The sequence below is a fragment of the Micropterus dolomieu genome, linkage group LG13 (genome assembly GCF_021292245.1).
Source record: "Micropterus dolomieu isolate WLL.071019.BEF.003 ecotype Adirondacks linkage group LG13, ASM2129224v1, whole genome shotgun sequence".
In the NCBI taxonomy this organism is placed as follows: domain Eukaryota; kingdom Metazoa; phylum Chordata; class Actinopteri; order Centrarchiformes; family Centrarchidae; genus Micropterus; species Micropterus dolomieu.
In genome coordinates this window covers 26124804-26138264 of record NC_060162.1, presented here as the reverse complement: position 1 = coordinate 26138264, position 13461 = coordinate 26124804, and the positions used below count along the sequence as shown (strand labels likewise).

Here is a 13461-nt window from a genome sequence, read left to right as displayed (position 1 = left end):
GAAGCAAATATTTAGTCGTATTTTGGGTTAATTGTTCAATGTGCTATAAAGACAATGGTTAATTTATGTTTTTTAAATGGTTAGATCGTAGTTTTCAGATGCATCATACTTAACTGAAATACCTGCTGAACATTTCATCTTATTCACGCCAGGATTCCTTCTTATTCTTTCCCTTTCTGTAGTCTTTAAAATTATTGTTTACCTCCCCCATCATTCCCTTTTCATGTGTAGACTTGCGTGACAAGCCAGAGCTCATTCAGTTAAACCACAGGTTCTTTAAATGGGGAGTTTGCTTTAAAAGCGTGTTGAACAGTTGTAGGAGTCCCCTGGCACATTTTATTTGAACTTTACGGTTAGTGCAGAGGTGGCTGGTTTCTGACCTGAACGTGTATATAATGTTTGGCCACTCATCTGGTTTCTGAAATGACCTTTTCTGTGATTACATGAAACACTGGCGACTGGGCCGGCTGGTATTCAGTGCGAATGAGTGACATGAAAATTAAGTTTCAAAGCTTCTGTTAGCCTGTTCTTAAAATCATTAAATTAACATTTAGTACCAAACACACAGGAATTTATTTTTGTACGGCTCACATTAAAATAGGTACTGGACAAAATAATAGAAACACCTGAAACCTGTGAAAGGTGCAAAATCTATGCAGTGATGAAATGAAAGAATAGACAGATATAGAGGGGGGGAAATTATTTGGTTAGAATAGTCCAGACTAAAAATGAGTGCCTCTGCATTTGACAAATTTAAGTCCTGCTAGTCCCTGTTGAGCGTTTTCGTGTTTGTTTAGTTCTCGTAAAACAGTCTAATGAACATGATCAGCTGTGCTAATGGACTCCTACACCACATTAAACATTAAGACGATGGGAAGGATGAGGAGATGTTGGACGAATGTTGCAGGGATTTCCAACGGGACAGCGGATATGTTACATTCTGAGATTCACACGTTGTCGTTAGAATTGTCCGAACAGAGACGGGATCAAAGATGATCATTCAACAGTCTAACAGTTACTACTTTATCTCCAAAACAAACCATTTTAACGGGACATACAGGTGTATGCTAAACATGTAAATTTACTCTTTCTCCTTCTCCTGGTTTTTATATAGAAAAAATACTGTGAATAGGCAATAGACAAACTGCCCTCTGTATGTGGATTACTCTTGGTTAACCAAAGATTTATGAAAATCTGTCAACAGTTACCAGCACCTTATTTTTCCCAACACAAATTCAAGGGGGGATTATAACACAATGAAGGAAGTGTGTGTGTGTGTGTGTGTGTGTGTGTGTGATGGCGCATGTACCCCAGTGGAAAGAGTTCGGCTTAATGACTTGGTTTAATAGACGTTGGACAACAACGGAGCTCTATGGCACAGGGGAATAAGATTAATCTGATTACACACACAATCTAGGTTGATGGGATACATTCGTTTTGTTCATAGGATTTGTTGTTTCTGTCATTATCCTTATTTAAATACACTTTTTAAAAAAAGAATCAGAATACGTGTGCTTGTGGCAGATTCTGCTATGAATGATGACTTCTTCATAAAACATCTTGACATTTTTGAGGTTCATCCTGCTTTTCCAGTCATACCATCCCGGAATCAAACATGTTGGAAAACCTGATCAAAGGTTAACATGGGAGCGTGGTTTCTGCATTATAAATGTAGCCGTGTTAAGAGAGTTTCTGTCAGTCCTTTTAATGTGAAACAGGACACCAGGTTTCCTGTTCACTCTGACACGTCTAATGTCAGCTCCCTTCTGTGTCTTTTGTGGTTTCTTTGACCTATGCAATGTTCCATATCAATTGCATTTGTGTATATAAAAGACACATAGTGTACATAAAGCTGTTATTTTTCGGTTCTATTTTTATTTAATGTGTATTTTATTATGTTTTACTGTGTCGTATCTGGAGCTGCTGTGACAAGTGAATTTCCCCGCTGTGGGATCAGTGAAGTCTATCTTATCTGAAAACAGCTGATTACAGCTTGCGTAAACTGTAATGAGTCCTGCGTTGGAAGTGACGACGATCAGGAGGGTGCGGTCACATTCTGCATATGTATACATAAAAACCAACTACGTGACTCCTGAACACACAAACACACGCAACATCACCACACACCCACAACAGGTGGTTTGGTGGAAACCCGGCTGTTAAATCTGACAGTAAACCTCAACTGCAGCTCTTTATTTCTGTATTTGTTCAGTGAGTGTTGGTGGCTGGACACAACACATCAAAGTTAATGTTCAGTTTTGATTACATGAATTTCTTCTAATTTTAAATGCTCTTAATTATTTTCATCTATTGAGGCATGTAACTGATCCATCAGCTGTAGCCAGACATGCAGATTAATTTTATAACCGCTGGCCGAAATGATCTTTCTCCTTTCCGGATATATCTGCATTGTGCTGTCTTTGCTCCTACTTGGCAGGCTGATCTTGCGGGACACACTTTTGTTCCTTTTTAAAAGTGCAAAGTCTTAGTGCGTCATTTCTGAACGTGTTAGACTTGATTTCTGCGTTATTGCAGCTATATCAGTCTGTCTTTTGTCTTGGCATTAGCTTCTCTTCACTTCTTCCTTCCTCCTGTGAGCATTTGAGGCGTGATGTTGATTTCATATGTTTAATCTGAACCTCATGTTGGTGCATACAAAGTCTGACGACAGACCAGCCGACAGCTTGACATTGACACAGGAACCCCTCCCCCATTTGTGATGTAAATGCTGTAAAAATATGAACCATGCGTATTTTGATTGGTCAAATTAAAACTCTTGTTCTTTCTCAGATACCTGAGGCACAAAGATGAGTCGGCAACGCGTAGACTCCCAGGGTTCCCTGGGGCCCGACGATGAGGTCATGCCGTACAGTGATGATGAAACGGATGACGAATTGCAAGCCAGCTCTGAAGAGGAACCAGAGGAACCAGAAGAGGTGCCAGGAGTCCCGCATCCACCAGTGGATGTTAAACATGGTAAACACCTTTATTACTCCTTTATGAACCTTTTGTGTAGTTTGAGATCTTCCAGCAGGGATCTCTGTCTGCATCTAGGCTTAGAACTCAAGAGGACAGAGCTTTTTCTGTCAGGAAGGCTCTGGAATGACCTGCCAGAGGAAACTAGGCTTAGAGTCAGTGTATAATGTCTAAAAATACAGTTATTGTTATATACCACGAATGAGATACTTTCTATTTTGAATTTACTTTATTTTGAGAAGTCCCTTTTTTCTAAGTCATCTTTCTCAGAGTCCGATGAGAAGTTTCATTTTTGTGCATCTAGTACAGAGCGGGGTCAAGGATATGTTTAGCCTAGCTTAGCACAAAGAGTGAAAACAGGCGGAAAATGCTAGCTTAGCTCCGTCAAAAGAGACAAAATATACCTGATTTACATGAGGTATATTCCTTGTAAAGGAGTCACAAAAACACTTATTATTTATTCTGTAGTTTACACATTACATTTATGTTAAGGAAAGATATTTTTGAATGTTTTCTTTTCAGAGATGGGATGGAAGGTGAAAGCCAACGACCGACCTTATCACAACCTGCCAGAGTTTAAGAAAAAAGTATTCCTCTGCATCAAGAAGAGCCGATACTCTGTAAGTTCAACTGTTTACATAAAACTATTTGATGTCCTCGCCTGAAGGGTGCCTTTATTCTCCCACCTTGTTGGTCCTGGTAGAAACTTATCCTGAGCATATAGACCCGGGCATGGCTGACACACCCTGGACAAGGAGCAGGACGAGTGTGTATTATGTTTTAAATGAACTATTCATCATGCCCTTTATTTTTCAAATCATCCCACAGTCAGTCTCTTTCTTCAAGGCTGTCATTGGTTTCAGTTCATTTCTGTAACACTCCTGCAGAGCATTAAAACTTGCGGTTGAGAGATAATTGATAACATTTCCTAGTTGTTTTTGTCAGTAATGAACTGGCGTTTAAAGCAACTCTGAAGTCTGATGTTCAAAGACTGGAGACTAGCACAGCATTCAAGAGTTGTACTGATGACAAAAATTCACACTTGCAAAACAAACACCAAGTAAAAACTAAGCTTTTGTCCGTGTGATCCTCAAAATTTCCAACAAGCACTTGAATTTCCCTACAAGGAAGTGTTTGAAAATGACTCTTTAACTAAATAAGATCCTGTGTACAAAGGGCATCAGAAAGCATTAACTAACCTCATACTGTACATGTCTGTGAGGGGCGAAATTGGTGTAAAACATTTATCCCAGGTTCATGGATGAGTGCGATGTACAACACCAACAAGGAAGCCTGCTATGCTAATTTGATAGCTAATTTGATTTTCCTTGTCTGCTTCCTCCTGATGTCGCCTGTCTGTCTCTGCTGAATCATTTCTGACTCCCATCAGGTCTCAAGTTTCAATGTATTAGTGGATAGCCCCTTCAGATGCAGCATCTCGTTTTCAAGACGGTCCAAAAAAACATGCATACATAACACAACAGCAATAAATAAAAATAATAACAGATACAGATAGACAGAATAAATACTCATGAGCGAGTCATGTTGTAAATATGTTGTATTTATGCTTTGGGGGTTCTTTTATGTCGTAAACTAGTTTTGAATGAAGATGAAAGATGAGATAATGTGGAAGCATGTGAGTGAATGACAACCAGGTGTTGATTTAGTGGAGAGCTTTCACTAGATTATGGCTTTTCTTGGATTCTGTTCATTTTTGGTTAATCAACTGTTTTGTTAAGTTAGTCTGTCTGACACATGGAAGAAATCGTTTGAAATACTTTCTGTATAATTTAAAGCTCTAGCTGATTGGGGAAATGCAGAAACTTGCTGGTGTGAGCAGTAAGTATTTTTCTGTCTGAAGCTTTGTGTCGTCAGTCTTTGTGAAGGCTGAAACCTGATTATCCACCTGAGCCAACGTGTCTCTCACTAATCGGCACATTAGACACAGCAATACAATACTATACTGGGACTGAAGCCGGAACATGTTAGAAACAGTAATCTAGAGTCCTAGATGTAATGATGTTGGAGAGAAAGTAAAACAAAGGTGATGAATGTTTGTCCTAACTGGTCAGAGTTCAAATGGTTATCTGTAATAAAATGCTGCTCTATATCATTACTGGCATCCACACAAACTGGCCCATTGTCTGTACAGTCAACCAGGACACTGAGTGTTAAGTTGAAACTACTTATTCTTGTTAGTTCTTCAGTTGTTTCCTTAAAGTAATGCTCTAGCCCCAGCCTCTGCCTATATAGCTTTGGTCTGGGAGTGTCTTTACTGGTTTGTTTTGGGCCCCTTACATTTACATTTATTCATTTAGCTGACACTTTTATCCAAAGCGACTTACAATTGCTATGTATGTCAGAGGTCGCACGCCTCTGGAGCAACTAGGGGCTGAGTGTCTTGCTCAGGGACACATTGGTGGGTCACAGTGGGTAGTTGAACCTGAGTCTCCTACACATCTTATCCACTGCTCCATCACCACCCCAACACCCCTTTAATTATAATGAAGGGACATCTTAATGCAACAGCGTCCAATGATCTTTCGATAATGTTCCCCCAACTCTGGGTTAACTGTTTGTGTTTGGCCCTTTTTCTGTTTGAACATGACAATGTCCCCGTGCACAAAGCCAGATCCATAAAGAAATAGTTTTCCCAATTTGTGGGTCTGGCCTCGACCCTATCCAACACCTTTGGGATAAAGTGGAACGCTGACAGGCCAAACAGACAGAACAGATATGGAGGTTATTCTGTGAAATAAACAGACCTTGTGCTGCACAAGGACGCTGTTGTAGGGAAGTGCTCTCCACTGAGTGGAAACCAGGCTATTCTCTGCTTAAACACAGCACCACCTCAGTACTGATATCGTGATAACTGGTGTGATGCATGCTGATTGATGGTGAATACAGGACTAACTGCTGTCTTTAAGGCCAGTTGTCTTTGACAGTTCTGAATAATGTTTTACATTTTCCATCCTTAGATGCTTTGCTTTCTGGACATTCTTTTAACTATAAAATAATATATGGCAGACACACTTTGAGCCACTGTTATTTTCAAACGATGCCATGGCTGCTAAGACTCATTGACCAAACTTTCACTTCAAACCTTTAGTATATTTCCAGTACTTTTTTAAAAGTAGTTTTTCAGCACTTAAAGATGATCGTAGAGATTTATTGTGACAATAATAAATACATTTTTGTAAAACCTGAGTAACTGCTATTAAAGCTTCATTGATTTGGTATTGCAGATGATCCTACATTTCCCATAGTGCAAGTTGTCTTTCCATTAGACCTTTCCTGCCTGGTGAGCGCCCTTCAAGCATCTTTTAAACACTAGACCTCTAGTTTGTAACTGACTGTTTTTAGCAGAGGTAACCCTGATGACATCACTATGACATAATCTGGGTTAGATTCTCAGAACCTCCTCCAGAGCCCCATGTGGCGTTACGCAACTGTTTTGACTGGATGAATAGCAGTCATAATGACCAGTGAACAGATCACCCCCCAGGGTGCATATGTTCTGCACTTTAACAGCACAGGACCAAATACTTACTAACTTTGTGCTCATCATTGTCTGCTATTTGTTTGTCCTCTGCAGGGAAATGCCATAAAGACGTACAAGTACAATGTTCTCACCTTCCTGCCCTTGAACCTGTATGAGCAGTTTAAGAGAGCTGCCAACCTGTATTTTCTGGCCCTGCTCATCCTACAGGTATGTCTTTTAAAAAAAGCGGTCTTTTGATATACAGTGTTATAAAAAACAAGGCCCAATAAGTGCCATAAACCGTTGTGTCTGTTTTTCTAGATTATTCCACAAATTACCACTCTGCCCTGGTACACCACTCTGATTCCTCTGGTCGTGGTGCTGGGAGTCACTGCTATCAAAGACCTGGTGGACGATCTGGTAGGACTTCTGTCTCTTGACCACGCACACACTCATGTTCCCTGGAGACTTGCCATAACCACTACATGCCTAAACCTACCGTAACCGCAAACCAAGTGTCAGTCTCTCAAAAATGTAATGATTTACATGATTTATTGGGGGCATGTGTTTGTCCCCATATGTGTCACCAAATATGAGTCCCCCCCCACCATGTACAAACTGGTGGGGGCTGGCCGGCCTCGCGAGCTCCTCACTCGGGTTGCCGCAGGCTTCCCCCGCCGTCACTTGCGGAGCTCCTCAACTCTGAAAACTACCGTACAGTGGAAAAGGGGCTTAATTTTGGGGAAGTAACCTCTTTAAATAGGTTTTTTTTTTTTTTTTTTTTTTTTTTATTAAGTTAGAAACTCCTGGACTTTAATAGCTTCTGTGTTTCAGCAGATTTTCTGCTCATGTTCAAAACTTGTGCACCTTCAGAATCTCTCACGTGTTCTCTTACATGTCAAGAAAAAAGTCATAAGAGAATAACATTATCATTTGATAAGAAGTCTACGTGCCCTTTACTCTGCTGTGCATTACATTATTAATGTGCTGGAAGTAATGTTATCCTCTTCAGACCATTGGACCGACGCAGTTTGAGACTGCATGTGCAACTGAAAGTAACTGAAACACTTGATCAGACAGAAATCTCACCACAAATCCACACATGTTTAATTCATCAGCTCTGATAAAGTGCAGCTCACTGTCCAAAACAGATGTTTGTTGCAAAACTCTACCAGTTACGTTACCACTCATCTCAGCTGTCTGGACTCACAGCGCAAGTGGTGCGGTTGATCACTGTCAGGGTGTACGCCGTGTGGCATCAGCAGGGCGGAGTTGATCAGCTCTGCGTGTCTTATCAGTTATACATTTGTATTTCACAACGTGAGAAAATAAATGCGTGGCTTGACTGACAGCATGTGTAAAATGTCAATTGCGCGAGTCTCGTGAGACAGTGGCACGAGATCTCGTCACACCACTAGTGCTAAATCCACTACAGGTGGAATCTATTGTAAGAGTTTGTTGAAAGCTCTGACAAAAGAAACCCGAATTCTGTTAGATGTTTTTGTAAGTACTTCAAGCTCACGTTTTATTCTACGGTTCTACTGATCATTCAGTCATAGAACTATGAGAAAATGGTGGTATGCAGTAATTTAAGGGAAGTTTTCTACCAGACAGTTTGAATGAAGCTAGTGCACATGGGAATACCTTTTGGAGCCTTACCAATACTGGATTTTGAGAGGCAGATAATGATTGTTTTTTTTCCCCCCCAAGTTTTAAAGCTTAATGCAAAGATAAATTAAATGACTATTAAAGCTATACTATATTGTCACGTGATTATATGGACCGTACTCAGGGGTGCAATGGATCACAAAACTCATATCACGGTTTTGAGCCGCAGATCAGATAATTTTTTGGAACAGCAAAAAAATGGGTTACGGTTAAATGAATTGAGCTATTTCGGCTGCCGACTAACTGTACTTGTGAAGGTGCTTTCTAGTCTTTCCACCTCTCTTGCCGCCTTGCACTACATGTCAAATTCATTCCATTCGCACACATTCAAGCACTGATGGCAGCGGCTACCATGTTACATATGCCACATATTTAAATGTTATCTGGTTTGCTCTGACCTCTTATTTATTTATTTATTTTTTTTATATATATAAATTATTTTTTTTTTTTTTGTTCTTCCAGGCCCGTCACAGGATGGACAAGGAGGTCAACAACAGGAAGTGCGAGGTCCTGCTGGACGGCAGGTCAGAACACAGTTAATTTTCTATTTGCTTTGATTTAATAAACCAAGATATTCACTGTATTTAACTGGCACAGTTTTGAGAACTGGGAGTATGCCAAAGTCCTGTCAACATGTTTAGATACTGACAAATTAACCAAGAAAGAATTTTTTTTTGTAGCATTTTATATAGCCTTCTGAAATAGGATCTGCTTTAACACCTGGCGTATATCAAAACATATTTTGTGTTGAATGTGAGGTTTGTTCTTGTACAGTGTGTGCCAGTGTTCACTTAGTGGCACACATTGTACATTCTTTCTTGTCTTGGTATGTCATTATAAAGTGATGGCATGGAAATCCGTATAAAAACTGTGATTGGTCCTCTCTGCTTCAGGTTTCAGGAGTCAAAGTGGAGGAACATCAAAGTTGGAGATGTGGTTCGTCTGAAGAAGAATGACTTCATTCCGGTGGGATGATTTAGCCTGCATAATTAGAGATTGTTTAAATGGGCATGTGTGACCTGTCGTTTCAAACTGACCTTAAAACCTACCATGAAAGTTTCTCCTGCATCCACTAAATACATAGCTGACATGCAAGATTTGAGGAAATTCTTGTAGTTTACTTTCAAATGTTCGTAAGCTAATTATTTTCAGTACATTTTATGGTAAATTTATCAGTTGTTACAGGACGGTGGGTGTTCTGATGTAGCCTAGCTAGTGAGCAGTAACATGGGTAACTGCTGTATGTTTATTTAGTTTCATGGTCAGTAAGTTGATGCATTTCACATTTTTAATATTTAAATTTATTTTCTTCAGGCGGACATCCTGCTGTTATCCAGCTCCAACCCAAACAGCCTGTGCTATGTAGAAACGGCTGAGCTCGACGGGTAAGAATCTCCAATCACCAAAAAAAACAAACAAACTGTGATCTTTATCGTAATTCAGTGTTATACACACTTAGTTTTGAAATAAGGAACTGCATTTTGTACAGAGTCACCACTGGAGCTGCTCTCTTTGCTCTGATAAGTTTTTGTTTGAGCTGTAGATTTCTCAAGCATTCAGTCAACAAATTACTCACTGATAAGAGGAGAGTAAATGTGTGAAGAGCTTTTGCCAAGAGCTAAACAAGCTCGGCCATGTGACCAGTGTATATTCTTTGAGTAAGTGAGAAACGCCTTGAAATCAAACAGACTGGCCTGCCCAAATGGAATGCCTTTTATTTTTACAATAAATGGTAACTAAACTGAAACCGAGATCACTCTCACCTTTCTTTGTGTTTTTCAGAGCTTGGAGGCATGTAACTGGTATCAGAGAATGAATTAAGAACTCATTTGTTTTCATAAATAAGCTTTATTTATCCAGGCTGGCCAAGTCACCCTTAACATGTGCAGAAACTCCTCTTTCCAAATTGTTTAACTGTGTCTGCTCTGCTGTCCCTTAGTGCTTGGTTTTCAGTCCTCCTTTCTGTACGTTTCCTTTCCTCTACAGGGAGACCAACCTGAAATTTAGGATGGGACTCCGTGTGACTGATGAGAGACTGCAGGAGGAACGTCAGCTGGCTGAGTTTGATGGTAAGCATGGTTCACAACTGCAAGCCTACGTTTATTTGCTTTTAATCACTCAAACAAAACAAACAAAATATAAAAATATAAAGTAATTAATAAATAGAACCAGTGATTAAATAATATCACACACTGACTCTGATAACAGCAGCAGGCACAGATAAGAATTAAGCGTGTTTAGGTTATGTAATGTGAACATGAGTTAATTTTTAGTTTCAGGTAAGGTCTGGTAGTTTTTGTGTTTTACTTCTTAAAGAAATAGAAACTGTATTTGTTATAGGTGTATTTTTCACTTCAAAAAATCATCAGTTAACATTAAGGTAAGGTGTTAGAATAATTTCCACTGTGCAATTAAATAAATAAGATAAACCTGATAATGTGACTGAAGTGTTCAAGTACAAGCCACTGTAGTTGAAGGGAATTTAAAGCGCTGTGGCAGAGGGTGGTCACTAGAGGTCAGAGGGTTAACGGTTAACCCTGATTTTCATCTTTACTTTACTAATGACAGACTGTCATGAAAGATACAGAACTAATACATGCTGCACAGAGAAGAACGCTTCTAATTTGAATAGTTTTTACTTTTGTGACTTGAATGAAAGCCCTCCTTGTGTACCATTCATTTCTCCTGAAGCCCTGATCGAGTGCGAGGAGCCAAACAACCGCCTGGACAAGTTCACAGGGACGATGCTGTGGCAGACGAAGCGCTACCCTTTGGACCTGGACAACATGCTGCTCCGAGGCTGCACCATCAGAAACACAGAGGAGACTCACGGGCTTGTCATCTTTGCAGGTGTGTGAACCCTCCACTGCATCACTGCTCCACATGAGATGATGTCACTGCAGAACCATTCAAAGCTTATTTTAAAGCTAGTCTTCATTTTTTCCCCTTACATATGGGTGAGATGATATCACCTAACATAACAAATATCCCTGAAATGGTTAATCAGTTAATGTCTTGTTAAATAGAAAATTAATCTGCAACAGTTTTAAAAGTTGATTAATTGTGGGGGGTGGTGATGGCGCATAGATAAGGTGCTTGCCTTTGGTGTGGGAGACCTGAGTTCGATTCCCACTGTGACACTTAACCTCTAGTTGCTCCAGAGGCGTGCGACCTCTGACATCTATAGCTTTGGATAAAAGCGTCAGCTAAATGAATAAATGTAAATTACCATCTTCATCTGGTATGATGGTAAATTGAATAACTTTGGGTTGTTGGTCCAACAAAACAAGACATGTGAGGATGTATCCTTTGGGCATTTGCCAATATATTCTGACAGTATTATTGATGACTGGTTACCAGAAGGACCAGTAGCAATGGCTAGAATTCACCATTTTCAAATGTTTTCTGTAGGAGCCGACACCAAAATCATGAAGAATGGGGGGAAGACGAGGTTCAAGAGGACCAAAATTGATGAGCTGATGAACTACATGGTTTACACAGTAAGTTTGAGTCAGAGTCAGGGTTTTCTACTAGCTTATTTCACCATTAAAATGTACTTCATTCTCCACCTTGTTTTAGTGTTTACTCTCTACTTAAAACTGCTCCCTTTCCCTTCAGTTCTCATTTCCCCACACGCAAAATCAAACCAAAGTGGTAGCTAACGAATGACATCTACACTGGTGTGTTCACTGTTGCTCGGTCCGTGCTTGTAAAATATCCACCGTGTCAGCGTTCTGTTACGGAATAAGAAAACAACTTTCTCTGTGTTTCTCTGCAAAATGCCAAAGTGGGTCGCAAAATGTACCAAGTCTAAATGTGGGGAAACACTGTTTAACTACCTCCTCAGTACCATGTGAGCGTGGCCTACCGATGGCACAAGACTGTACTGCAATTAGCTAAGTACAGCAAAGTCAATGGGAAAGGGATTTTATTGACCGCTGCCAATAATAATAATCCTCTGCCATAGTCTGTCACACAATTTTGCACAGGTAATGATTTCAGCACACACAATTTATTCTTATTAAACCTTAAATCATTTGGCAGAATAAATATTTTTATATTCGAATTCAATGATTTTATAATCTGTTTAATTCCTCTTCACGAGCTATATTTCTACAGATCTCATAAATACTGTGCAACCTTTTTTGATGATTTTACTAAACTGCTATCTATAGTCTATATCAGGGGTCGGCAAATAAGTCTGCCATCAGGCAGTTTTGTTAAATTTATCATTTGCCTCTTTAGCTCAGTCAGTAGTTTTTCTCCCTTTTCAACAAATTGATACTGAAGACATTGTTTTACATGTTCACAATTTAGTGTGGAGTGTGTGCCTCCCGGCGACATAACCAATAACCAATGGATGCTTATTTTCATTTCCCCAGTATCTCCAGGCAGAGGAGATTCCTGCGTTTGTCATTCAGGGGAATCCGATCACTGACTGATTTTTCAGAAGTGTGTCAAGCAAGCCAGAGACTCTTATTTTAAATTTCCTTCAGAGCTTTTTAAAGTTAAACCTCTCAATTAAACACGACATAAAGTACTGCTGCAAAGATGCTCTCGTGCTTTTATTTTGTAGCCACAATCACTTAAGGGGAAGTGATTATGTGAGTAAGTTATGCTTTCATGACTGAGATCTGTTTTAGCACCAGCCACTATAATGTTTTTTTTTTGTTTTTTGCCGCTATCAAAGTAATCTGGCCACCGGCCAGATATTATTGCTGGCTGCTATTTGGCCAGCGGGCCGCCTATTGCAGACCGCTGGTCTGTATTGACTTTGAAATTGTTGTTGCCATCCCTGTGCACACAAATGTTCAAACAGAGGTAATCATAAAGTGTAGCATGCGGGAGCCTCCCTGTCAGACATTAAATTCACTTTTTTAAATAACAGGTTATTATAAAATGTTTTAATTAATATTATTGGGTCTTTTTCTTAGTCACCCAGTGAAGAACTGTGTTTCTGTTCCCCCTCCCTGTAGATCTTTGTGCTGCTAATCCTGGTGGCGGCAGGGCTGGCCATCGGTCACACGTTCTGGTACGAGTCGATCGGCTCTAAGGCCTGGTATCTGTATGACGGCCTCGACCAGAACTCCACCTACAGAGGCTTCCTCACCTTCTGGGGATACATCATTGTCCTCAACACCATGGTGCCCATTTCGCTTTATGTCAGGTCAGTAAAACATTACCCACATTTTTGGGTGTTGTCCACATATTCAGCCTTTCTGGGTGAAAGTGGGACTGCTAGCGTGAAGGAATGCTCGGTTTAAGTATTGATGTCACACTTCCTTGTTTCTGGAAGGTAGGTCCAAAGTTTGTGTAAAAGTGATATTGATCTCCTG

General features: G+C 40.0%; 1 protein-coding gene across 1 annotated transcript in view; it reads left to right on the top strand.

Moving 5' to 3' along the window:
* Window positions 1–13461, top strand: part of atp8b1 (ATPase phospholipid transporting 8B1) — a 38294-nt gene that overhangs the window by 10547 nt on the left and 14286 nt on the right. The window contains exons 2-12 of the mRNA XM_046066070.1: window positions 2791–2976; window positions 3499–3596; window positions 6572–6685; window positions 6779–6877; window positions 8588–8649; window positions 9019–9091; window positions 9440–9510; window positions 10112–10194; window positions 10817–10975; window positions 11537–11625; window positions 13102–13292. Coding sequence (XP_045922026.1) covers window positions 2808–2976; window positions 3499–3596; window positions 6572–6685; window positions 6779–6877; window positions 8588–8649; window positions 9019–9091; window positions 9440–9510; window positions 10112–10194; window positions 10817–10975; window positions 11537–11625; window positions 13102–13292 — 1208 coding nt within the window. The 5' untranslated portion in view covers window positions 2791–2807. The remainder of the gene's footprint in view (window positions 1–2790; window positions 2977–3498; window positions 3597–6571; window positions 6686–6778; window positions 6878–8587; window positions 8650–9018; window positions 9092–9439; window positions 9511–10111; window positions 10195–10816; window positions 10976–11536; window positions 11626–13101; window positions 13293–13461) is intronic.